General features: G+C 39.8%; 1 protein-coding gene across 7 annotated transcripts in view; it reads left to right on the forward strand.

The window, feature by feature from the left end:
• Window positions 1–12,106, forward strand: part of LOC131234449 (probable DNA helicase MCM9) — a 33,296-nt gene extending 21,190 nt beyond the window's left edge. For 2 of the 7 annotated variants that reach the window (XM_058231342.1, XM_058231378.1), the window contains exons 13-20: window positions 6,711–6,777; window positions 7,484–7,565; window positions 7,750–7,871; window positions 7,972–8,036; window positions 8,111–8,220; window positions 8,307–8,343; window positions 8,423–8,601; window positions 9,128–9,741. In XM_058231342.1, the coding sequence (XP_058087325.1) occupies window positions 6,711–6,777; window positions 7,484–7,565; window positions 7,750–7,871; window positions 7,972–8,036; window positions 8,111–8,220; window positions 8,307–8,343; window positions 8,423–8,601; window positions 9,128–9,219 (754 nt within the window). In that variant the 3' untranslated portion in view covers window positions 9,220–9,741. Of the gene's footprint in view, window positions 1–6,710; window positions 6,778–7,483; window positions 7,566–7,749; window positions 7,872–7,971; window positions 8,037–8,110; window positions 8,221–8,306; window positions 8,355–8,422; window positions 8,602–9,127; window positions 9,742–11,432 lie in introns of those variants that run through there. The other 5 variants (XM_058231349.1, XR_009165718.1, XM_058231358.1 and 2 more) reach the window with 5 other exon arrangements.
• Window positions 12,107–25,806: the final 13,700 nt, after the last annotated feature.

The following is a 25,806-nucleotide window of genomic DNA, read 5'->3' on the forward strand; positions in this document are numbered from 1 at the left end:
CATTACGAAAAAGGGGCTGTAATGACCATTATGGCTTGTATCGTAAGGGTAACGATAGTGGCCGTTACGGCCATTGTTGCCATTATGGAACACCTTGGCCAACACCCTCCCCAAATTCCATCCGGTACCTATCAATGGGAACTTGTTGCAAATCATCCATGCTTACCTATCTAGCCTAGACAATGGAGGACCAATTTGTATTTTGTAGGCTCATCACACCTCTACTTCATCCAACATCTATCGATGAAAACTTGTTGCAAGTCAATCATGCTCACCCACCCAATGTAGACAATGGAGGTGTTCACACCCAATTATAGGGTTGTGACTTGTGATGTAGTAATAATCTCGGTAAGACCGAGGTCGAATCCACAAGGACTGAACCTTGTACGTAATCTGAAAGTAACTTGAACTAGAACTAGACTAAGATGAAATCTAAATCATGAGGAGTTAAGGGAATAATTGTGAATTTATTTAATTCAAACTTGTGAAATTCAAAGGTAGGAAACTAGGGTTTCCAGAGGATCCACTTGTAGAGATCAGGGAGATCTATGCTTTATTCAAGAACACATCTGGACTCAGAGTCCTATCTTCATCTAGATGGAAGATATAATATTAAAATCAACTATGAACTTCCTTTGATCCAGTTTTCAAGAAAAGAGAGGTATGAGAATTAGATTTGATTCCATCACAAGACCATGCCCATGAGACAAAGCAAACAACAGAATCTAACCAATCCACATCTATCTGAGAGGGTTATGAACATTAGGAAGGGTTCCATCATCCAACCATGCCCAAGAGATGATGGTGAACAACAGGGCCTCCTAATTTCATAATCATAATAATGAAAAGGACATGCTCAAAGCTATCGCAGATCTATTGTAATTTAAGTCACAACAAACCATTAAAAACTAAAGGCATTCCTTATAATCAAACTAGGATCAAAATTAGTTCAACATGCACATGAATCAAGAGGCATAAATAAAAAGTCTCCCATCACACTACAAGCTTCACCTCTTAGCCCTAGCTAAGAGGTTTAGCCCATCATCGATATGGTAAGGATAAAGTCTCTTAGAAAAACATGAATAGAAATTCAGCAAAGGGAAAGAAAAAAAACTCTTATTAATGGCCAGCCGACTGACGCGCTCTCTCTCTCTCTCTTGCTCTTCTTTCCTCCACGGCTCTAAGGATTTGATTGGATGCCCCACTCTCTCTCTCATGTCTCCTTTTATAGAGGCAGCAGGGGCGGTGGTTGGGTCGGTTGGTGGAGAAAAAAACTTCATGCGAAAGTTTTTATGCAGGTGTGCGTAAGAAGAGGTAAGAACAGCTACGATTGGTTTGATTTTGGGAGGTTGTACTTCCAAATCTCTCGAAACCGACTTCATGGACAGGGTTATGGCCACCTGTTGCAGCATGTAGACGGTCTAGATAATGCATCCGACCATGATCAAGATCACATAATGGCCCACGGAGGCTGGACGTGCGGACGCACGTCCCTGCGGAAAATAGGGCATGCTGCGATGATCGGTGGGCCCCATGGTGATGTTTTTAGAAAAATCTACCCCGTCCATTGGATTCCTGGCGAAATTTCAATCGGAAAGGAGTGGTTTTGGTTGAGTTTTTGTGTGGTCCACTGTATAAAATTAATTCGCCATTCATCCTGTGTTTTCTGGCGATCTACATGTGTACGGACATGAGGGACCAAAATTCCACCTTGGTGATGGTCACGCCCCCCCTCTAGACACAATGGACGGTCCAAATCATCAGAATGTATGATGGCCACTATCAAAACCCAACTTGATCAGTGTCTCTCGCTGGATGCTGGACGCATGAGAGAGAAGGGGACGGATCAATGTCCGTTTGACTGGCCGTCCCGGTCCAGTGCACCTTGAGTGCACAGGCATGTCCAATGGGGTCCACTCGTGATGTGTGTGGGAAATCCGCTCCGTTCATCCGTTTTCGCACCTCATTTAAGGGTTGAGACTAAAATTGAAGCATATCCAGATATCAGGTGGGCCCCAGATCATTATTTTAGGGGCTGATCTGTCCGTTGGGCCACTTCCATAAGGATCCAATGGCTGAAATTCGACGTGTACGGTTAATTTAGGGTCCTCAAGCCAGATATAAAGTTTCGAGCCGAACAGATGGTGGAAACCCTGTGATCTTGCATTCTAGACGACTTTCAGGCCCGTTTAAACCTAATCACTTGATTTTCTCGGATCTCTGGCGTGTACATTCTTCGATCTTGGTCCCCTGGGGTCCATTCCTTGCCTTGGTGATTCTGGAGCGTCAAATCTGTGCATTTAGCACCCTTTTTTAGTCCAAGCTCCTAAGTTCACCTTACAACACAAATACGATTTAAAATAGGACGTTAAACTGTATTATGTTCGTAAAATCTGGTAATAAATGGGGTCCGATATGCAATATTTGACCCTCAACAGGAGGTTCCAAATGGTACCGTTTGGACTTTTGGGACTTTCAACTCAAGGGTCCCGATTGTCCCACCTATTTACGCTTTAGGGACTTTCAACCCATGGACTCAATTACCCCACTTATTTTTTGGTGTTCCGAATCTATTCTAATAATGATATCATGATACATGAATTTCTTTTCCAAAAAATAAATATTTTCAAAATATCATAAACACGTGTGAGATTCATAAGTCTTTCCCTGCGTGAGCTCAAGTATCACGAATCCTTTTCCATCATCAAAATATTCCGTAACGAACATGTATATGTAATGTAAAGAGTCATATCTGAAAATTTGAAAAATTACATTTGAAACTCTATAATTTCTAAAAAGTTTAGAAAACTGTGTAGTAAATCCTATAGCTGTAAATATAATCAGAAAAGCCACTGTAGAATTGACCAGGTCCCTGGAAATACCAGAAAAGTACACAATGGTTCTGGAACTCAAAAAATTCTACAAGAACCAAGAAATCTTCATCAATTGAATTGTTTATGCAGAAATTTCAGAAGAATTGCATGACCCCGGAATCTATCAAGGGATCTTGATTTTCAAGAAAATAAAGAAAAGAATAAGAAAGCAAATCTTGATTGTTCAAGAATTAGAAGAAAAGAACAAGTAGACAAATCTTGATTTTACACCCTGATCCATAGCTCAAGTGGTAGATTGAGTGAAAGATACCTCGTTTCAACACTGAGGTCTTGGTATCGATCCCTAGTGGGGGTGGCTAACAGTGAAGTGTGAACTGACAGTGGGGAGTACTAACAAGCTAACAGAAAAAAGAAAAAAAAACAACAAATCTTGATTTTCAAGAAAATAAAGAAAAGGGCAAGAAACCAAGAAAGATGAAAACCCGATTTCATGAGAATAAAGAAAAGGTGCAAAGGATCAAACCTTGGGGAATCCTACAGTGCATGTTAGAGGAGATAGGAAATAATTTTAAGACATAGGGAAGAAAACATTTTACCCAAAAGAAAAGGGAATACTCAAGAAAGATTTCATCAAAATCCAACTTAAAAGAGAAATTCCAAAACTAAAAGGGAATAAGAAGCCCATGTAAGAGATCACTCACTGATGGGAAATAATCCTCAAACCCAAAGCTTTCCTCCTTATTTCCTCTCTCTCTCTCTCTCTCTCTCTCTCTCTCATGTCATTTGTTTCTAACCCTTCATAGGACCCCAATTTGTACTTGAGGGTTCCATTGACCCCACTCCTTACATGTGTGCATGTAGACATGTCTAACTGATGTAGAGCGGGTCGCGGGCACTTTCATGTCCAAGATGGATCAGAGAAGGCCCGATCAGAAGCCGAAGTCATCAAGACCATCAGAACCTTAAAACATGCATATCTCGCAAATCGGAACGAGTTACTCGACGTACCATATATGATTTTGGGGTAGGACGAGCTACTTTAGCCAACCAACCCGGCATAGCCGGGTTGCCCACGCTGAATTTTCGAGATTCCATCATATCGACGGTCGAATTCCATGTTTATTTCTGTTTTTACTATTTTTAGTAAGTTTTAGTTTGATTATAACTCTTCATCCGTTTGGCTTTAGGAGTTGTGTCCAACATGAAAAGTGTTTAGAAAAGTTAGGAGAATAACGTGGTTAAGCCACATAGGACACTTACTATAAAAAGTAAACTTACTATTTACGAATTTTAGGGAGTTTTAATTATAGTTTAATTCTTAAACTTCTTCCTAGCCTTGGTATCCCTATTTAAAGGGTTGTAGACTCGTTTATTTCATATATCCTAAAATTATTTATATTTCTTTTCCTCGTGGATTCGAGAAGTCTCTGTCAGGAGTCCAGAGAAGCTCCGTGGATTCGGAGTAGTCATCCTTGAGGAAGACGATGATTGACCTCATCACGTTCATCCCTTTGTCACTAACCCACTCTCAAAACCCTCCCACTTTCCTATCCTCATAAGGATGCACGCAAGACTGCCTCTCCTTATTTCACCAGATCACGCTATTACCAAAAAGGCACCATCTTATAAACCTTTCCTTTTCAATTTACTTAAGTTATTTTATGCAAATAAGGAAATACCCCCCTATTTTAATTTGATAAAAGTATTTAAAAATTATATTCCCAGTAATTAAAAATCTTATTTTCCATATTAATAATAAATTGCGACCTTTCGACATTTAAAAAAGAAATTGAACTTTTAAATGACAAAGTTTTTCTCAAATCTTAATAGCACATAATTTTTGTTGCATCAAAATAATGCTCAAACATTGAAGGTGGTAAAAAAATATTTTCAAATTATGATTCGTCTTTTTTTACCAAGACAAGAAATCAGCATCAACATGCAACTGATGAATGGATAGCTAAATGAATGGTCAGATAGATGGTTAAATGAATGAGTGGTTTAGGCATGTAGTATTGATGATGCATGCATGGATGGATGGATAGATGGTTGGATTGAGGATAAATAATTAGATGGTTGATTAGATGAGTGAATGATTTAGATATGTACAAGCACTAATGGATGAATGTAAATATACGAGTGAATGGAGGGTTGGATGAATGGATGGATGGTTACTCATGTATGTATGTACATGTGAATATGTGTATGCATGTTAGTGTGTATAAAAGCATAAACAGATACATGTAGTAGATTAGGTCACAACTAAAATTTTGGGTTTCGTAGATATGATCCTTTGGTGCATTTTTTTGCTTATTTTTTTAATAGAAGTTTCTCCCTCTCACCTATTTTCTGAATGATCACCTAGGCACTTAAGTAGGTCAATTGCTTATGCTATATTAGGCATTTTGGTTACTAGTATAAGTAACATAGATTGATTGTTTTGAAGTATTTTAATCAAGTTTTGGTTTTTGTGGTTAAGTTTTGACATTATCTCTTTGAAGGGTCAGTTTCTTCTTTTCTTTTGTTCTTTTGTTCTTTATTATTATTATTATTATTATTTTTTTTTTTTTCTTTTGTTCTTTTTTTTTTTTTTTGGGAGAAATAAAGAAGAAACTTATTAAAGAGATGCATCAAGTCAGACGGTACAATTTTGCAATCAAGTAACAGTGGGAATTGTTATGTGTTACGAGGCTGTAATGGCCGTTACGGAAAAAAAAGGCCCTTAGTGGCTCCATTATGGCTTGTATCGTGACAGTAATGGTGGTGGCTGTTACGGCCGCTGTTATCGTTATTGAATACCTTGCTTCTAATGAATAGAGCAGATCTTGAACACCTTCGTTGGCCAAGACATTGGCCCAAATGTTTGCCTCTCCACATGCACAAGTAGATGAAGTGTTTGGCCTAGAGCAGGATAGTGAATTTCATAAAAGATAATTTCCAGGGTTTAGAATGGTCCTTTTGTGCTCAACTTGTTGAGAGAATCCCCTTCCACCATAACTAGACCAAAACGAGGATCGGAGAAATCTGAAATGCCAAAGGGCCAACACCTTCGCTCTTGTCGAATCTCCTATGCCAACACTGCAAAGAAGGTAAACAAATATCACCCATCCTTCAACGTGCTTCAACGTGCCATTTCCACCAGGGTTGAGATTCACTTGGAAGATCTGCTGAACTCAAGTTTCCACCCAACTCTTAGCAGGTATATCTATCCAGGCATGGCTTTCATTGGATCCACTTCACTATTTGCCACCAACGACCAATCAAATTAGTTGGCCATAGTGATCCCCTGCAACTCCGACTTTTCTAATGAGATTACTCTTGATTTGCTCCACCACTTTTGACAGCACAACCTTCTTATTTTTATGGTCTAATCATGGTATATACCAAAATGGTTACGTAATGGCTATAGTGGCTGCTACGTAACGGTAACAGTGGTAACTGTTATGCGTTGAAGGGCTGAAACAACCATAATAGCCGTACAGAAAAAAATGACCTGTAATGGCCCTGTAATGGTCCCTAAGTAGATTTTTAAAAAAAGGCCATAATGTCTGTTACAGCTTGTCTTGTAATGGTAAGGGTGGTGGTCTTTATGGCTACCGTTACCGTTATGGAACACCTTTGGTCTAATTGTTTGTGTCCTTCTGCATCTCCTAACAAAGAGCTAATAGGACCATATGCCCTAGAATCTTTCTTCTAGCTTTGTAGAGGTCCCCACCTGACCTTTTCATGAAATCACCTACTTGCCTTGGAAATCCAATTCATTTTGAAGAGATATGAGTAGCTCCACACCTTTTAGGCTGCCTTGTGATGGATGAAGCTTCATTCAGGCTTTCACATATGATTTCATACTAATGCAACTATTTGTTTATTTGATAGCATGCGGGAGCACGACAGGGCAACCATACATGAAGCCATGGAGCAACAAACTATAAGTATTGCTAAGGTACCTTGCATTTCTTTGGCTTAAATATTTATAAAAGAGGAATGATCACCTACAAAATGCTTTTACAGCCCAATTTCCCCTTGAAAATTTATGATATTTTTAAGGGCAAAACTGGAAACAAAATTTTTGAAGGAAAAGAAAAGCTTTGTAGCTTCAACTGGTTGTTGGTGATTGATCATTCATGAAATAGAGCAACTATATGCAGCATGCATTTGATTCCTTAGTTGGAGGATCCTTCTAACTAGGTGCCGCTGTCACTTCGACCATTTTTCCTACTCCTGCTCCTTCCTACCAATTTATACTTTTTTTACATTTTGAAAGAGACGCTCCCCCCCTCCCGCACCTGAATTTGTTGGTGCTTCGCTTCATGCTTTGTGCAATTGTAGTTGATCCCTTTAGAAGATAGCTGTTGGTTGTCTTGGTTCATTGGGGTACCTTTATTATAACATTTGTGGATGCATGTAAGCATACATTTACTATAGCATTTGGTTGTCTGCTATGATTGTTGCTTGACCTTGATATGGAAACTTTTAGCCTTATAGTCTCTGAAAAAATTGGAAATGGCTGTATTCCTTTTATGCTTTCCATAAAAGAAAAAAAGAAAAAAAATTCACATTTGCTTGCCTTCTGAATTTACAACAATGTGTCTCTTGCTTTTTGGAATCTTGAAGAATATTGTAGTGCATAACATCGGTGTGTTTTTCAGGCTGGTCTTGTGACAACCCTTAGTACCAGGACGATTGTCTTTGGCGCGACAAACCCAAAAGGGCAGTACGATCCTAATCAACGTATGTGATTCATTTAAATTATCAGTGTGTTTTACAAATGAATCCCCATGATTTAGAACCTTATCATGTAAGCTATAGTTGTACGTTTCTGTAACATGACCAGAACTTGGTCATTATGGTAGAGCATTGTATTTCTTCCCGCTTTCTTTTGGATTTGCTGTTAACTTCTCATCTTTCGCTGTAGCTTTGTCTGTCAATACGACGCTCTCTGGACCATTATTGAGCAGATTTGATATAGTACTTGTACTCTTGGATACGAAGAACCCAGAATGGGATGCAATTGTTTCATCTCACATTCTTTTCGAGGTAAATGTGTTTTCATTTTCTGGGATTGTTTTGCATGAATTGTGTTGCCCTGTGAGGCGTTTGCGTTAACCTAAAACTTGATTTTGTTAAACCAAATCAGAAAGAGGATACGGAAAAGAGCGATGAAGACCTAACAAACGTCTGGACACTGCCAATGGTCAGGAGGTAATGGTTTCAAATAGCTTAAGTTTCTGAGAGATTTGAAAGAAGTATAGCTTCTGAGGTTTGCTTTGTTGTAGGTATATTCACTATGTAAAAGGGTATTTCAAACCCGTCCTAACTAAGGAGGCAAAAAGAGTCATTTCGAGTTATTATCAACTTCAAAGGAGATCAGCAACTGAGAACGCAGGTCTGACTGATGTAGTTCCTTGTCTTCTTCTTCGTCTTCTTCTTCTTTTCTAAATTCTAACGTTTTCAAGGACTTCTTATTTGCAGCAAGGACAACAGTTCGCATGCTTGAAAGTTTAATTAGGTTAGCCCAAGGCATGTTACTATCACTACTAATTTGCATTGCTAGTTTGCTACATAGTCTTACTGTGTTATCCTCAAAGGAATTGGGCTCTTTTTCTTATTGCAGCACATGCAAGACTCATGTTCAGAAATGAGGTCACTCGACTAGATGCAATTGCTGCCATCTTATGCATCGAATCATCAATGACAACATCTGCTATAGTTGATAGTGTCGGGAATGCTCTACACTCCCATTTTACTGAAAACCCAGATCAGGAATGTATCCTAACAAGCTTGTATTGAATTATTTCATATGAAAATATACAAGCTCGTCTGAGAATATGTTCAGTTTGCTCGGGTTTCATTTGTAGGGCCCGTGATTCAATATTCCCACTCATTGATATGGAGTTCACTGTGATTGCCAATGCATAAGAAATCTCCCTGATGAGAAAATGCTAACCATTCAATTTGGTGCCTAGAAGTAGATGCTTCAGAAAGAAAATATAGCAATAATCCACATTCATGTCTAAGATCATCTAATCTAAGATGCTTCTGTTGCATTGGTCATCCACTGGATTTGTCAATTGTTTTGATCACTGAGCAAGGTGCCTGACTTGTACAAACTTAAAACCTGAGGAAACTGCATGTATCTCAGTTTAGCATTGTATAGTATGTCTAAAGTATGAGAGCCTTCACCAATCCCTCTTTCCTTGTCTAACTAATCCCTCTCTGTATATATATTTAGCAACTCATCTCCATCTACACACATTTCACTTGGAAAATGTTGATACTTGACTATGCTGTAGTTGCCAAGCAGGAAAAGGTGATCCTTGAAAAGCTGAAATCCATCGATGACTACTCTGACTCAAATGGCTTGGAGGAGTTGAATTGCAGATAAGAACATACATGGGTCTACATTTTGGAAGCTGAGGTATTGAGAAGGCATTTGTAGTGGGTTAATTGATAGCACATTTTGATAAAGGTCCTTGCAGAGGATGTTTTACCATGAAAAGATTGGATGGCAATTCACATATGTTGGATACATCACCGTTAGTGTATAGGATCTGGAAGCTGGGAACTTTTACCTTATACATTGATGGAATGCACGAGTTCCTTCCAAGTAATTTGCTAACCAGAAAGCACTGAAAGGCACTGATTGATGGTATGATACTTAACCATTTGTAGAACTTACCGGGAGCAATGTAGCTAGTCTGAGCTTGAAAACATCCTACTTTAGGAGTAATTGAGCGTCTGAAATGATGATTAGGAAAGCTGCGTTATGAATGTGGCATGCAATGTGGAGTTCACAAGTATCTTTTGTTTTCTTATTTAATTATAGCATCTTTCTTGTTCAGGATTTAGATCTGTGATGCCTTTTAAGTTGTCATTTACCTTTTTCAAAATATCATTCAGATACTAACCAGTGTTGTCTTTTACACACGCCTGCCTGCCACGCACATGCACGCGCGAGCGTGTGCACACTCACACACTCCCCTCTTAGGTACCACTGTGTCAGGAGCATACAGACTGTCTCTGAGGCACCATTGTGTCAGGGCATTGAGGCTCATCTAAGGACCAAGCCATTTCTGGCTCATCCTGCACCAAGTCATGTATTGTAGTGTAGAAAATTCTACAGCAGTCTACATTATGGCAGAGTTGTGTATAGATTTGTGAAAGGTTCTGGAGGTTTGCAGTGAATATTATAGCTAGGAGAAGGGGGGAAATTTAGTGTAAATGTTTGCACTATATTATCGTTCAAACGAGATTTGTGGGGCCTGCCATGATGTGTTGATAACGTCCACTCCAACCATCTTCCATGCCATGCCTCGTTTCGATGTGGGCCCGAAAATCAGGCCAATCCTTGACTCAGGTGGGTCACACGAGCAGGAATAGTTGAGAGGGGATAACCACCCATGTTGTGCATATGCCATCCAATCCATTGATGTGAAACATGACGATGACATACCTCAAAAATAAGCCATTCTAAAACTTGGATGGGCCCCAACGCAAGTCAATGGTGGGCATGCTCCTCTCAACTATTATGCTCATGTGGCCCACCTGAGTCATGGATTGATCTGATTTTTGAGGCCATGGCTATATGAAGCATGGCGTGCAAGTTGGTTAGAGTGGATGTCATCAATACATCACGGTGGGCTCATAGAACTTGTTTGCACTATTTTGCATTAGATAATAAACTGGAGATGTGTGGAGTCTAGAAGTTTTGTATAGTGTTCTTGGCCATTGGATGAATGCCATGTGGCACAATCCAAGCGATTGATCTAAAGATTTTAGAGAGTTCTTAGGCTTATATATAGAGGAGTCCCCCTTATTTGGGATTCAAGTTGTAATCTTCTCTTATTTCATGCAATGTAAGTTTTCCCGTCCACTCTTGCATTCTCAGCGAGTCCTTGAGGGTAGAACTTAGTGGTGCACGTGGGAGTTAGGCTGATTCAAATATTGCTATAGCGTTGCGCAATTGCTGCATGGGTGAGGGCGCTAAGAAGTTAGTGAGTCTTGACAATTGGCTGCCCTTCATTGATTGAAGACTTGGTGACTCGGACTGATATGTTCGATTCTGAGTCATCTTGGCACTCAGCTGAATCGGGAGGTTAGTCATCCTAGTTGGGCCAAGTCGCTCATGTTTTCAATGCTGACTCATGGTGCTGGACCAGATCAGAGTCGACTGAGTCCAAGTGCCCCCCCCCCCTTTGTGCTTGACAAAAACTCTGAGACCACCCTAAAAAAAAAAATGATAGGTTATCAACCATGTCATTATTGAAAGTTATGCTTGCTCAGGTATTATAAGTTTTTTTTGATCCATCTGTAAAACATCTATTTAGTTAATCAATCACATTATTTTTGCTCTGATAGTTTCAGAGGGAATTCTACAAAATAGTTGAAAGGTGGTTTTTACTTGCTCAGGTATTTAAATGTCTTGCATGTATTTGGTGGAAATGACACGGGCCTTTGAAGCCGTTGCATGCATTTGGAAATGGGCTCATGCCCATATCTTGCATTTAAACAGAGCTTGTATATCTTGATCTCATATCAGATATCAAATTCCTTTTTACTTGCAAACTGACTAAAAGGCACTGACCCTGTTCACCGCAGGAGGGCGTGAATTTCTCAGTCTCCAAACATCTGATTCGGTTAAGAAGTTCTGTGCCTCACCAGAGTATGATGAAGGCCTAGTGGAATCATGGAGAGCAAAAATACACAGCCAGAGCAGTCAATATCAACAACATTTACATAGCAGTTGGACGATGTTCCAACCATTCCTAATACTGATCAGAAGAGGCTGCATTGGCCTCATGGAGACGTGGGTGAGTTGATTAGCTTATGGATTTGGCAATGCTTGGTCTTGCACTTTTGGATTGGCATCCTATTACAATCAAATGGTCAGTAGGAGCTGAGCCTGTTTTGTGGGCCGATATAAGAGCTTTGCCCCAAAAAAAAAAAAAAAGCATGTACAAGCCATCTCATGTATGCCATTTTGTCAAATGAGTGTGAGATCCAAGCCGTCCATCAGGTCTGATCTATTATTTTTATTTTGACGGTCTGGTGCAAAATTCTGGCCGGTCCTGTCAACTCATCAGGTTGATCACAATTTACCAAGGAAACGAACAGCTGAAAATGCGTTAGCTGAGTTTTTCAACATCATGGAATTTTTTGGCAAATAGAGTGGTACGCATGGATTTTTTTGGTGGATACAAAATTATATCTCGAGGAAAATCGTAACCATCCATTTGATGGTAGGCTTTGTAGGGTCGAAAAAGCTTTTTCTACTTATTCACGTCCGTCTAAAAAGTTATTCACCTGCTTACACACTATTGCCTGTGGGACCCACCGATGTTGTGTAAATGCCATCCAACCGTATATTTAGTCCAACCAGGGTGATGGAATGCCTCAAAAAATTAGGCTCGTCCAATCATTAGGTGGGTCACACCATTGAAATCAATGGACAATGGACAGCCACCCAAAAACCTTGAAATTCACATGGTCTATATGATGGTTGGATCAGCTTGCTTTTTCGGGTGTCCAATTTTCATGGTATGGTTACTAGAGAGGTTGGATGACATTCACACACCATGGTGGGCCCACGTGCAACGCTCGTAAAGTAAGCTTATTCCACAAGGGCTCGAGGAATCGTGTGTCGTTCCAATTTCTAGGAAGTAGGTTGCGTACCGAGTAAACTGTGGGGCCCACCATGATGTATGTCTTATCCACTCCTTCATTTGTTTTATCAGCTCATTTTAGGGCATGAGCCCAAAATTAAAGTATATGCAAAGGTCAAGTGGATAACACCACATGGGGGATAATGACATCTATGTCAAGTGGACCACACCGTTGATGTTTATTTGTCATCCAAACTGTTCATTAGGTCACATGAAGGCAAAACACAAAAATTAGCTTGATCCAAAACTTGTGGCTCCCAAGAAGTTTTCAATGGTAGGTGATCAAATCCCACTATTTCTTGTGCTGTTGTCTGCATTCAATTCCCACCTTCCTGGACGCTGATTGCATCCTACCCCTGCCAGGACGAACTTGGTCCTAGAAGGAGTTCTGTGGGGCCCACTATAATCTGTGTTTTATCCACGCTCTCCCATCCATTTTGCCCGAATCATTTTAGGGAATGAGCTCAGAAATGCGGAAGATCCAAAGCTCGGGTATGAGCTCAGAAACAAGGCAGATCCAAAGCTCTGGTTTTGCTCCATAGACCAGTGGTAGACAGACTCTATTTCAACCCTGGGATCAAGGGATTGATTGCCCATGTGCTGTGGGTGTGTGGTGTGGGTGTGTAAAGAATAAAAAACGAGGAAGATCCAAAGCTCAAGTGGACCATGCCATAAATAAACATCACAGTAAGCCCTACGAAGGTTTCAATAGTGGCATTATTGTTGCCACTACTTGTGGCGTAGCCCACTTAAGCCTTGGATCTGCTTCCTTTTTTTGTTCATGCATCAAAATAAGCAATTAAAAGGGATGGATGGAGGGCATAAAACGCATACATTACAGTGGGCGCAACAGCGCCCCTACCAGAGCAAGCCTGTCCTGGCAGGGGTATGGTGCAATTCGCTTCCCTGTTTGGTGGCGTGGTCCACTTTAGCTTCGGATATGCTTCAAGTCTAGGATCATGCCCTAAAATGATGTGGAAAAGTGGGTGGATAAGACACATGTATAACGGTGGGGCCCAAAGAGTTCACTCAGTACGCAATCCGGGTGCCAATTTTTCAAACCCCAAAAGCATACTTTGGTAATTACAGTGATTGATGAAATCATTGTCAATGTTTGGTTGTCACTCGAGTTTTATCTCATTTTAATTAACATCAATTAGTTACCAGAAATTATAGTATATGTATGGGAAAATATAGTCTGACCACCTTCAAGGACAACTGGGCCCGACCACCTTCAAGGTCAGTTCGATCCGATGAACGTTTGTCCTTGAAACACTTCATCTAGAAAAATTGGCATGAAGTTGACGCCCGTTCCCATGAACATAACCCTCAACAGGATGTGGTCTCAAGTTCTTGTTCGCTCGCACTCACTAGAAACTGAATGACCTGATAAGGCTAAATCCGACGAGAGATTAGGTTCGAGCTATAGTTCAGACTGATTTAGTCGTGATTAGATCAACTCGGGTCATCTTCCACCAAACAATAGAGCCTGGCTTTGATAAGCTCGGTCTGAGTTTTCCTTGGCATCTCGAAAGAGCTCGATTTGGATCATCTTCGATTGGCCAAGGGAGCTTGACCAGATTAGCTTGGCACAAGACCCCCTCCCAGTAATGCATGACGAAAGTAACCGCCTGACGCACGATTCCAAGGTAACCACCAACATGTGCCACTAGCACACATCTCACTTAACGGCTGAGATAGTGCTTGAAATCACGGGCCATGTGGCTCTACGAACACTAAATATAAGAATCACTAATAAGGACAGGTATGCAAAATCTTCCGCTCAAAACCCCTTATACATGACTTGACGTAGATTCCTAGCTTGACTTTGGCATCAGAGGGTTCCCTGCTATAGACAGGGTCTCCTTTGTTTCTTTCCTGAGCAAGTGCTCGGAGGTTGAAGGAGGGCAGCCCAGGTTTGTGCATCAACAGTTTGTATGGGCTTGTTTGCACCAACAATTATAGAATTTGAAGATATTTTGCACCTTAATATAAATTGTTAATTGTATTTTTAATCCCTGCCAAAAATATCTAATATATTATTAAGAACAAATAAAACGAGATTTACTTATTTTTAAGTGGCATCCAAACAGGCCCTAAGAAAATGGAGTTGTCATGACCGATTTGCCCTATGTGGACACAGTTAACAACTTTACGGGTGGAAATATCATTCCCTTATAAATATTGAAATTCCAAGGAAACAATCACTGGCAAGTCGCAACCCTGTATCTGAGCCTTTCCCGTCAGAAATTGTATCTGTCGGAGATCCGATCCGTGAAAACTTTTGGCCTCACAATGAAATCCACTTGACATGAAAATCAGGGTGATCTAGTTATTGGACGGGTCTCATCTATACATTGAATCATACCATCGGTTATCGATTTGTTTCTCTGTCATGTAGAGCTGTATGAGTCGAGCTTGGCCCAGCTCCGCTAGCAGGCTACCTTAGCTTGAGTTTGGCTCGGCTTGATCCTTGAGCCTAGCTTGGCTTGGTTTGGTCAGCAATTCGTCCCGCTCGAGCTTTCGAGTCGAGTTCAAGTTTAAGATATAGCTTTGGGAGGCAGTGAGGGCACATAGACGAGAGAGAGGAGAGTGGGAGTTACCGAACGGACAAAGAAAGGAGGTAGGGATGATTGGATGGGGTCAGAGGCAGTGGTGGCCAGATGGGCAGGGACGAGCTCAGATCAAGGGGTTGGAGCTTGGACATAGAGAAAGGAGAGGGCACTGGGGCAGAGAGAGAATGGGGTGAGGGGTTCTAGCGTTAGGATAGAGGGGGGAAATGGGAGGGGGTTTAGGGTTTGAGCGTTCAGATGAAATTTGAAAGGAGGAGAGGGGTTTTAGGATTTACAAGGGCTATTTATATTAAGTGACTCAAATTAAGTTAATTCATGAGTCTGAGTCGAGTTTGAGTCGGGTTTTGAAAATTTTTATTAGTTTTACTACGCTTGAACTTAGTTTCGAACTGAGTCGAGCTGAACAAATAAAGGAAAGTGAATTGACAGAGCCAACTTAGTTGGTGTCCAGCTATCCAAATATAGTGGGTTGGCGTGATTTATGCACCGAAGTGATATATACGACGGGCCACAAATGTGATGACCATGTGGGAAGAAAGGGGCTGTGCATGAAAGTTCATACACAAGAGGAGTATTTGATCGTTTACAAAACCTAACGGAACGCCACACGCCAAACATGGCTCAAGCCGATTCGCTCAAGTCACAGAGTACTGACCTCATATTCGTGGAATTGCAAGTAGTGCACTTTTTAAGGTACTCGCTTCATACAAGTGTCAATTTGGCATATGTGTGATTTATCGAGGCCGTTCATGATGTGAATTCCACTGGGTAGATGCCAAACATGAAATAATTACACTGAAACTGATAACGAAGCTGGCCAGACATTTAGGTTGATTGGAAGCGTAGGTCGTACTGATGTTCAGACAAGGCATGTATACATCACCTGTTTGATGAAAGGCTTAGATTTTTCACATGTTTCAATGCCACCTGTACCATTCAACTCTTAACTATATATATATATATATATAGCTTACCTGGAAACGAAAAACAATATTCTCAACGAGCGTCTACTGTTAAATCATATACTCGCGGGAGCACATTCCAGCTAGTAATGCGTACGGGGAAACGGATTGGCTACTCCCCCTGACACCCGCCAATGGCTGGTGGTCGGTGCTCCGTTGTCCCCACCATGATGTAGGTGTTTCATCCATGCCGTCCATATATTTTTACAGATAATTTTACAATATGAGACAAAAAATAAGGTATATCCCAATCTTAAGTGGACCACATTACAGGAAACAGTGTTGAATGAGCGTGGACCATTAAAAAACATTTTGGGGCCATAAAAGTTTTGGATCAAGCTGATTTTGTTTTTTCCCTTCATCTGGGCCCGTATGACCTAATCAACATATTGGATGTCAAATAAAAAGTAAAGTGGGCCTTAGGAGGATTTTAATGATGGATATCCAACCACTATTGTTTTCATGTGGTGTGGTCCACCTAGGATTTATATACCTCTAATTTTTGGAATAAGGCCATAAAACGATCTATAAAAATGAATGAACGGAATGGATGAAACAAATACATCATGGTGGGGCACACAGAGCACCGACCACCAGCCACGGGGCTGGTGTCAGGGGGAGTAGCCAATCCGTTCCCTGCGTACGGGGGGCGCAGCTTCGGTGGATCCCCGGTTCCACCGAAGTCGGTGGGATCCCTGATTGTGGGGCCCACCATGATGTGCGTGACTACCACACCGACCATCCCTATTGAAAGCTCATTTTAGGACGTGTTATAAAAATCTATCAGATCCAAATGTCAGCTGGACCATAGTATAGGAGACTGGTAATTGACCATTAAAAATTTATTGTGAGCCAGTGAAGCTTTGGATCACGATGATAGATTAAAAACTTCTTGTGGACCACAAAAGCTTTAGATCAAGATTATATCTATGTGGTTTCTTCATCTAAGTATTTGTGACCTTATTAACAGGTTGGATGGTTATAAACATTTCGGTGAAATTTACAACGTTTTTAATGATGCGGATTCAATACCGACTGTTTCCTGTGCTGTGGTTCACATACTATTTTTGTTGAGTTCAATTTTGGGATCATGACCTAAAATGAGCTGTCCAAAATGATTGGATGGTGTGGATTTAAGGCACATAGATCACTTTGAGCCTCAGAGTCAGGGGTCCCACCCACCTCAATGGATCCCACCATGCACGTTCCTGGATGGAAGATCAGGCCGATCTAAGTGGCCACAATGGCAAAATAAAATTGGACTGCTAAAAAATGTTACACGATCCCCTTCCAACACAAATGCTGCACACATGTTTCGAACGGTGGATTGGTTTTTTGTGCATGGCATGTATACGTTGGGGCCCTCAAGGTACAACGCATTGGATCTTTCCCGCGCATGGCACACTGGCACGAGTCTATGCGAGTAGGAACGTTAGCCTACCCGCAAAGTATACTTATCACTTGTTTTCTGGACGCTTGAATACATCGGGAGGTATTGCAATAACATACATTCGGACTTTACTCTTTAAATCCACGGCATCTTCAAATGATCCAAACCGTTTACATGACGAGTCTCAATCTTGATTGGTGTAAAGCCAACAAATAAAAGCTTCCAATTGGATTATTTTATCCATTTAATAATTTGGCCGGTCACCGTCACCTTTATATGATCAAAAGGTTAAAGTCTTCAATCCAAAAGTTTTTTTTTTTTTTTTTTTTTAGGCATTTCAATCCAAAACTTCCGTCAAATAAACGGCCTATGTTATTGAAAATAAACTAAATACAGCTGCTAGAGTTCCCATGCGTCATTTGTGGATGCCTGGAATGTAACAGTTGAACGGTTTGGGGTCGTTTGGCAGCGTGTATTTGGTAGGGTAACAATTACAGTGAAATTCATGTGGATTAGAATCACCAATTACTTGGTCTACAATCTAAAGTTTTATTGTAATTTTAAAAAGTGATTTTTGGTGATTTCGATTTACATAAAATACACTCTACTCGAATATTTCAATTAACACTTATCCACGCTCCTAAATGACCCTTAGATGTGAGCCTTTAGGCCAATTATTAACCATTCGACTAAAAAAGTAATTTCAAATTAACTAAGGTTAGTAGTTGCTAAAATTAGTTAATACAATAAATAAATAAATTAACAAAGATAAGTATATACATCCAAAAAGTCTCCCCACTTTCTTTGACGAAGACTTCTCCTTTCATTAAGGTTTCTTCTTTCCCTCTTCTACCTCACTTGGTTTTTCTCCATGTCTTCCTAGAACCTGTCTTTTCCACAAGTATATAACATTGGCTATGGATGATATACACCGTCTTCATCTAGTGTTTTCTTAAATAATACCCTTGGAAAAAAAAAAAAAAAACTAGATCAACAACTCAGATGGGTCACACCATAGAGAACCATGGAGATGGGATGCTAATTAACCATCGGTTCAGGTGTGCGGCCAACATGATATTTATCTTTTATCAAACTGGTTAATTAAGTATTACTCACCGCAAGGAAAGAAAGAAAGAAAAAAAAAAAAAATACAAAAATCTACTTGATGTAAATAGTAGATAGGTTACACTAGTGTATATAGAAGTTTTAGGTGTAATTTTTTATGATTCGCATTGGTACGGCCCATCTAAGTTTGTTATTAGCAGACACTTTATATTTATAGAAAACATAAGGATTTTCACTTGGTATATGAAATGGATTTTAAATATACAATATGGTGGGCTCACCGGGGGATTTTTTATATGGAGGTTGGGTATTCTTTAGTTGGAGTCCTTTGCACGACCTCTTTTATACTAGTTTTATGTGTACCTTGAAACATAATTCGCTGGTACATAATATATGTAAATTCTACTCCATTGACCAAGTTTTATCTTCAATTCTAAACCTAAGGATTATAAATCAGCTACATCCATAACTTATGTGGGGCACGCCAAGGGGAGGGATTATAGGAATAGGATGCCATATGTTTGTATGTGGGTTTGTCATTGTCTGTATTTTTCATTAAATTCATTGGATGTAACTTACTAGGTTGAAACATTTTATTGTGCTAATCTTTTGCATGCAAATAAGGTTTTATTGTAGGCTACATAAGTTTGGATCAGGCTATTATTTGTGTTTTTAGTTCATTCTAGTGAGAATGATCTTATGAAAAGTTTGGATGGCACCTAAACATTAGGGTGGGCTTTAGGAGAGTTTCAATAATGATGGCCATTTCCATCACCAATGTTTCTGGTGACATTGTCTACTTTAGTTTTTGGATCTGCCTCATTTTGAACTCCTATCCTAGCAGAAGCTAACGAACCTCATGGACAAAGTAAATGTTGCACAAACATTGCAATAGGCTTGCAGAACTTCCCAATGGTCCTATATGGATGAGGTATGAAAGAAAAGAAGGTAGATTTGATTCTTATTAAAAAAATATAAATATTATTTATCCGTTTTTATCATGTTTTTACTGTTTATCTTAATGGGTTTAGCCATCAATAAAGAGAGTTTATCTCATATCAACAATGTAAATCCATTAGTTAATAATTTTTCACTTAGGCCCTGCTATAAAAGTTGTCACCGAGGGGCGACGGCTTTGAGAGAAAGGACTATGTGACTCTGGTAAAAAAGTAATGATGACTTATCGCTATAGTTACTATATAGTAAAGATCTGTACAGTAATGTTCTTGGAAAGAGAGCCCACGACGTGGTTTATGTTTCATACTCGTGTATAAACACCAAGGGGGCACGAGTGAATTAAAAAAAAACAGGGGCAGATTTAAAACTATTATACCCTTAAAAAAGTTTTTAATAGTAAGCCTTCAATCTCTACTTAATTTTTTGGCCTTACTGAAATTTGGATCTGCATCGTTTCATGCCCTATAACGATATGAAAAAAATAAAAGGACGGCATAGAGGAAACCCACATAATGGTGGGGCCCACCCATTAAAGTTTGAATTTTATTTTCGAACTTTAAAGCAAATAGCATACACATGCAGCATGGGCCCACCTATCAATTTGTTAAAAAATTACATATGAAATTTAAATTAAGGTCTTGAAATTTAAGAGTCCTTTTTAAGATGTACTCTATATATATATATATATATATATATATATAAACTATATGGACGGTGGGCATTTTACTTGACAGTTAAAAATGAAAATATGTAATGTCTCCTCATAAACAAACAGGTTTCAAGAATCAGTGGGCAGGGCTGCTCCACCGAAATGATTTATGGATGCTTACAGCTTACTTGGAAACTGGCAGTTCCGCAGTTGAACGGTTCGGTATGGGTTAAGACAGGCCACGTTTACAATTTCTGAGTAGCGAGTATGAAGCGTCGTAGTCCGCCAGAGTATCGAATGAGTCCCTTCTTGTTTTTCCTCTCACGGGCTCGCCGTTTGGGAGACGGAAGAAAACGCCACCAACGTCTCAATCAGCAAAAGCACGAAATCCGGGCCCGATCGCATTGGGATTGGCACCACGGATACGTGATGCCATCATGATTGGACGCGTGGCAGGTAGATCCACGAGTCATAAGATGGCTGCCGAGGAGGTGGGGCCCACTTCTACTGGGGAGGCGGTTTTGCAGCTTTTGCAATGGGGAAACGTCTTGCAGCTTTTCTCTTTCAGATTCCATAATAAATTAAAAATAAAAAAGAAAAAAAGAAGAAGAGTAATGAATGAAAGCGATGGACAGAGAAAGAGTCAGTCGTTGGTGACGAGTTTCCGAATCCGACGAACTGGCGAGCTATTGGCTCCATCCAAACGCCACTCTCTTCTTTTTTATTATTAAGGATTGTACAGGGCGTGGCCCCACATCACACCAACCATGTCAGCACGTGTGCCCCACCCGGCGTATGAATATTCAGAAATAAGAAAGGAGTTGTTTGATACTCTGGCTGTGTATGACACTTGGCATACGGGCTGTAGAAATGGTAGACGTAGCATATACTGACTAAAATTAAACTACCTAAATTGTACTGTGGCTGAGTTAACTGTCTAAAAATTAGATAGGTTAAACGATTTTGTCCTTATATTCATGAATCCTGTTCACCGCAATGGGACTATTTTTCATTTTAACCGTCCGAGATAACATGCAGAAATCTAATATTTAGATAATCAAATAAGAACAAATTTTAGTTGTTGATACATGGAAGCTGGTATTCATAATTTAGACGGTATATTTTGAATTATTTTATGACACGTATATAAAATTTCACTAATTTTTAACTGTAGTGTATAATCCATCACAATATACCAAAGTACGTAAGTTTTTCTCCATTTAGAAAGGGAGAGTCCATGTCTTCTCAAAAGCTTTCACAGTCAGTCCTCTCGACTGCCCGGGCCCACCTGAGCCTTGAGTGGGTCCCACCTGAGTCGGCTTATATTGCGGGCGGGGGCCAATCCCGATGTCTCACCCACAACTCTATCCACGTAAGTCCTTCTGGAATATACTTCGCAATTTTTGGATTGGCTAAACAAATGTAATCCGCGGACTAGTAATTGGTGTAGCCAGTCGAGATAACAAGGGAATCTAGAGCGGGCAACAAACAATCGAGTTCGCTGTAAGGGCTGCCGCGACGTTTGTCCATTCCCTCCGGTCGGGGAATTCGTGTTAGCACGTCAGCGCAAAAATCAGGCCATTCAAATCTCAGGTGGGCCACATTACAGGATACAATCCAACCCGTTCATCAGGTGGGCCCCACCTGTAATAAGATACATTGCTTGCCTAAAACTGAGGTAGGCTACACCAAGTAAATTTTTAGGGGTTTTAGGTGTAATTTTATATTATTTTCCTCTTTTGGCCTACTTATACTTTGGATCTTACTAGTTTTTGTTATGTGCGGTAAAAAGTAGATGGTTCAGCTGATGAACGGCGTGGATTCTACACGCCTTAAGGATCTTGGATGTTGCCCTGCAACAGGTGTTGCAGAGGATTGCTACTCCCTTTCCTTTGCGAGAAAAACCTACATACTCCAGCCCAGTGTGATGGATGATACGCGGGCGTAGGGAATTTAATTAGAAATTGCATATGTGTCACTGAGGTAAGATTAATCTGTCCATATTATTGCTTCCATTTTAGATGTACCCATTAACAAAACTTAATTTTATACGGTTAATCTGAGCATCGAATTGGCAGCCATTTATTGTACGGCTAAAAATAAATATCTAACGGTTCAATTTCTACACACGTGTCTGCAAATCAGAGGTACGGATTTTCAACAAACCTGATTTTGGTAGTGTGGCTTAGTGCCAGTAGGTTCCACAATTCAGTTGAAGGTCTAATCTGACTTAATGTATGCCACATCTACAATTTTTAAGTTCCCGCCTATCAAGCGCCATAAGCCGCCAGAGTATCAGATTAACTCCCCTTTCTTTGCCGATTTCAAGCAGGTCGGGCTTGTTTTCTGTGGTGTAAATACTGGTACATACTTGTAAAGAGTGAAAATCCATATTACCCTTGTTTGGTTCCCAAAACTCTATCAGCTCCATTGTAATGTATGTGCATTATTCATTTATTTTCGAGTAATATTTTAAACCATGAGTAAAATTATAGGACAAATCTAAAACACAAGTAGCCCATGTCATAGAAAATAATGAGTTCAATGCTAGTATAGTCTAGCAAAATGAATGGACAACCTGAATAAAACACATTATGGCAGACCTACGGTTTTGAGTCTAAACTTTTTTTTTTTTTTTTGGTTTCTAATGCTAGTATACTAAACACAATGGGCACTGAACTCATGAGCTATGTTTGAAATTCTCATGCATTAATCTACCACTGAGCTATAAGTAGGGACCCAGGTGTAAATACATTAATTACTTTTATAAATTTTCAAATTTGTCTTGGCAAGTAATAAATGCTTAACCCAACTAAATTACAAGTAAATACATCATGATTCAAGTAAGCCATTTAGACACAGGTCATGCTGTGTTAGTGGAAGGGGATTGATCTTAACCATCACAGCAACTCTATGAATTTCGACCTCTGAAAGTTTCATGTCTTTTTATGGTCAAGATCACTCAATCCGCCACTATTTTGTGGCTTTGATCCAACCGCTACAATCTGAATGGTCGAGATTGACATATGCGGGGTTCCAGTGCATTGTGGCACTGCACTGTCTCACCGTACCCTACCCCAAGGAAGAAAAAGAAGGGATCTCCCACAACCAGTTGGAGATCAAGTGCATGCTGACTCGGTCTTCCCCACATTTTAAGCCAATATCGGAACCATAAAACAGTGGGCCCCTCTGGATAGAAAATCAACACGGTCCACTAATCAAGCAAGGTGCACCTTCGAATAAGTGGACGGCCGACGGTCTCCCTTCATTTAGAGGTGCCGCACACGTATTTAGTAGCTCAGACTGAATCTTTAGGTTGGTGGTCCTTACGGTGGGATCGCCTAATTTTGGACGGGTCAGATGGATGTGGACTGCATGATGAATCTGCCACCACGCACCTTTGTGGAGTCTTAATGTCTAATAACTTTCAAATATACTTTACATGGCCCATCTTTCGTAATGTCACAGGGTCCTTTAAATCTTGCCATCCTAGGTTACTATGAAGGTTTGGTGTGGTAGGACACTAATTGAAGACTACTCTCACAGCTGATGTGGCAAGATTTGATTGGAATTAAAATTATTTTATGAGATGAGCCCACACAAATTAAATATGTTTGAAAAGGATGTCGGTTGGGCACTACCAGCTGGATGTGACCTAATGATAGGTTGTGTGTACACAAGGTGGTTGGATGTGATTAATGCGCTGTTAGAGATGTGAACCTATTAGGCCTAATTTGTAATCAACTTCATCTTTGATAGTGGCCTGTTGTCTAATCACATGCCCCTATCCTAAAGTTTGGTATATCATCTCTAAGAATAGTATTGTGACAGCATGCCTTACAGTCAAATCTCACCACGTGGTGCTTATGCTTACATAGGCATATGAAGGGACAATACCTAATCCTAGTTTGAAGTGGACAGGATTGTCTACAAAAGCCTTTTGTATGAGTTCCCACAAATCAATGGAGAAATTATTAGGGCCCACTACAACACCTATGAAAAATCCACCTTACCAAGCTATTTTGCTCAATCATATTAGAACAAAAGAAAATGAGACAGATCCAAAGCCCAAGTAGGCTGCACCAAAGGAAATGATCTCCAGGATTGAAACATCCATGGGGCCACAAAAGTTTTGTATAAGGCTAATATTTGTATTTTCAGTTGTCTCATGAATGACATGGATGACATATAAACGCTATCATGGTTCAAGGATGATATCTTACCCACCTCTTCCTTCTATCCTATCCACTTCAATTTTAGATTGCCTTATTTTTTAGCCGTGTCTTTGTAGGATAAAATGAACAAAAGGCTTTCATAGGCAATTGGCGTCAAGGGTGTCAGGATAACCAGGAAGTCTCCAGTCACCCCTCAAACATGCGTTGACGCCTTGCAGGCCAGCAGGCCTATAGAAGTAGATGCAGCTAACAGCAGCAGATGTTTAAGAGAAACCAACGCGAGATTGTCTGCCGTGTCCCGATATGGCTGAATGTGAATAATATCCTCATGCATTAGTTTGTACCAATGAGGCTTTGCATAAGCAGTCCAGACCGTTGATCTTATGGTCCTTACTCTAGATGAGTATTTTAATAAAATATCTTAAACTAGAGGTTGCTAGCTCTATGATAAGTTACCTACGAACAGAGTTGAAATAAAAAATATAGCAGTCGTAAGAATTATCAACGATGTCATGATAAATAGGATCTTCCAATTTGGAAGAGTTTTTGGTTTGTTCAAAATCTATTGTGGCCTCCACAAAATCAATGGTCTAGATCAATGAAACATGGCCACACTTGCAGGAAATGGGTGCATCATCATCATCCAAGCCTAATCCTAATTAATTAGGGCAAGAAATATGATTCCTTTTCATTATTTGGCTTAATTCGCTTTATCAAGCATTGTACCTTAAGTTAGCTACATAGACATTACTTACTACCTTTATTCACATCTTTTTGGGCCATATCTTTAACTTTCTACAACTGAGCAAACCTTCTCGATATACTGTCCTTCATCTCTAATACTGATTATTATTAGTTTTAAGTTTCCTCGAGTGCGCATCCATTTTTAATTCTGCATATCCTTATATCTCTTGCCGTTCACCTATCTCCACGGCCTCATTTACGCTACATTTGTTTTAAGAACATGTTGCACCTTAACTACCCCACTCTCTATCCAATGAAACAAGGCTAGTCTTATAACTATCTTGTATAAATTTTCTTTTAGTTTGAGTGTTATAATACAATCATAAACTCCAGGGGCACATCACCATTTCTTCCACCTAACTTCAATTCAATTGGTAGTATCCTTTTCAATCTCTCTAGTCTTCAAAATTATTAACCAAGATATTGAAGGAAACCTTGTAATCAACAATCTTAATAAATTATTCTTTTTCACCCTTATTGGTAGTTTTACCCTATATAGTTTATTTTAATTATAATAATTTTAAAGCACCATTCCTTCAATCTACTATATATTCATATCTTTTATCACTTCCCTTATCGCGTCAATCAAAACTACTTCATTTGCAAACTGCATCTAATGCCTTGTTAATTCGTAATTGAGGGCTATAGCATAGCCCTAGTGTAAGCCTACAATAATTGACAACTCACTTATCTCTTCACTAATGGTCCTGATCATACTTATTATGCTCCTTTATACATATCTTTAATCATTTTGATATCTTCTCTTGAAATTCATTTGTTTACCAAGAATCATCA

The sequence above is a fragment of the Magnolia sinica genome, chromosome 2 (assembly GCF_029962835.1).
Source record: "Magnolia sinica isolate HGM2019 chromosome 2, MsV1, whole genome shotgun sequence".
NCBI classification, from domain to species: domain Eukaryota; kingdom Viridiplantae; phylum Streptophyta; class Magnoliopsida; order Magnoliales; family Magnoliaceae; genus Magnolia; species Magnolia sinica.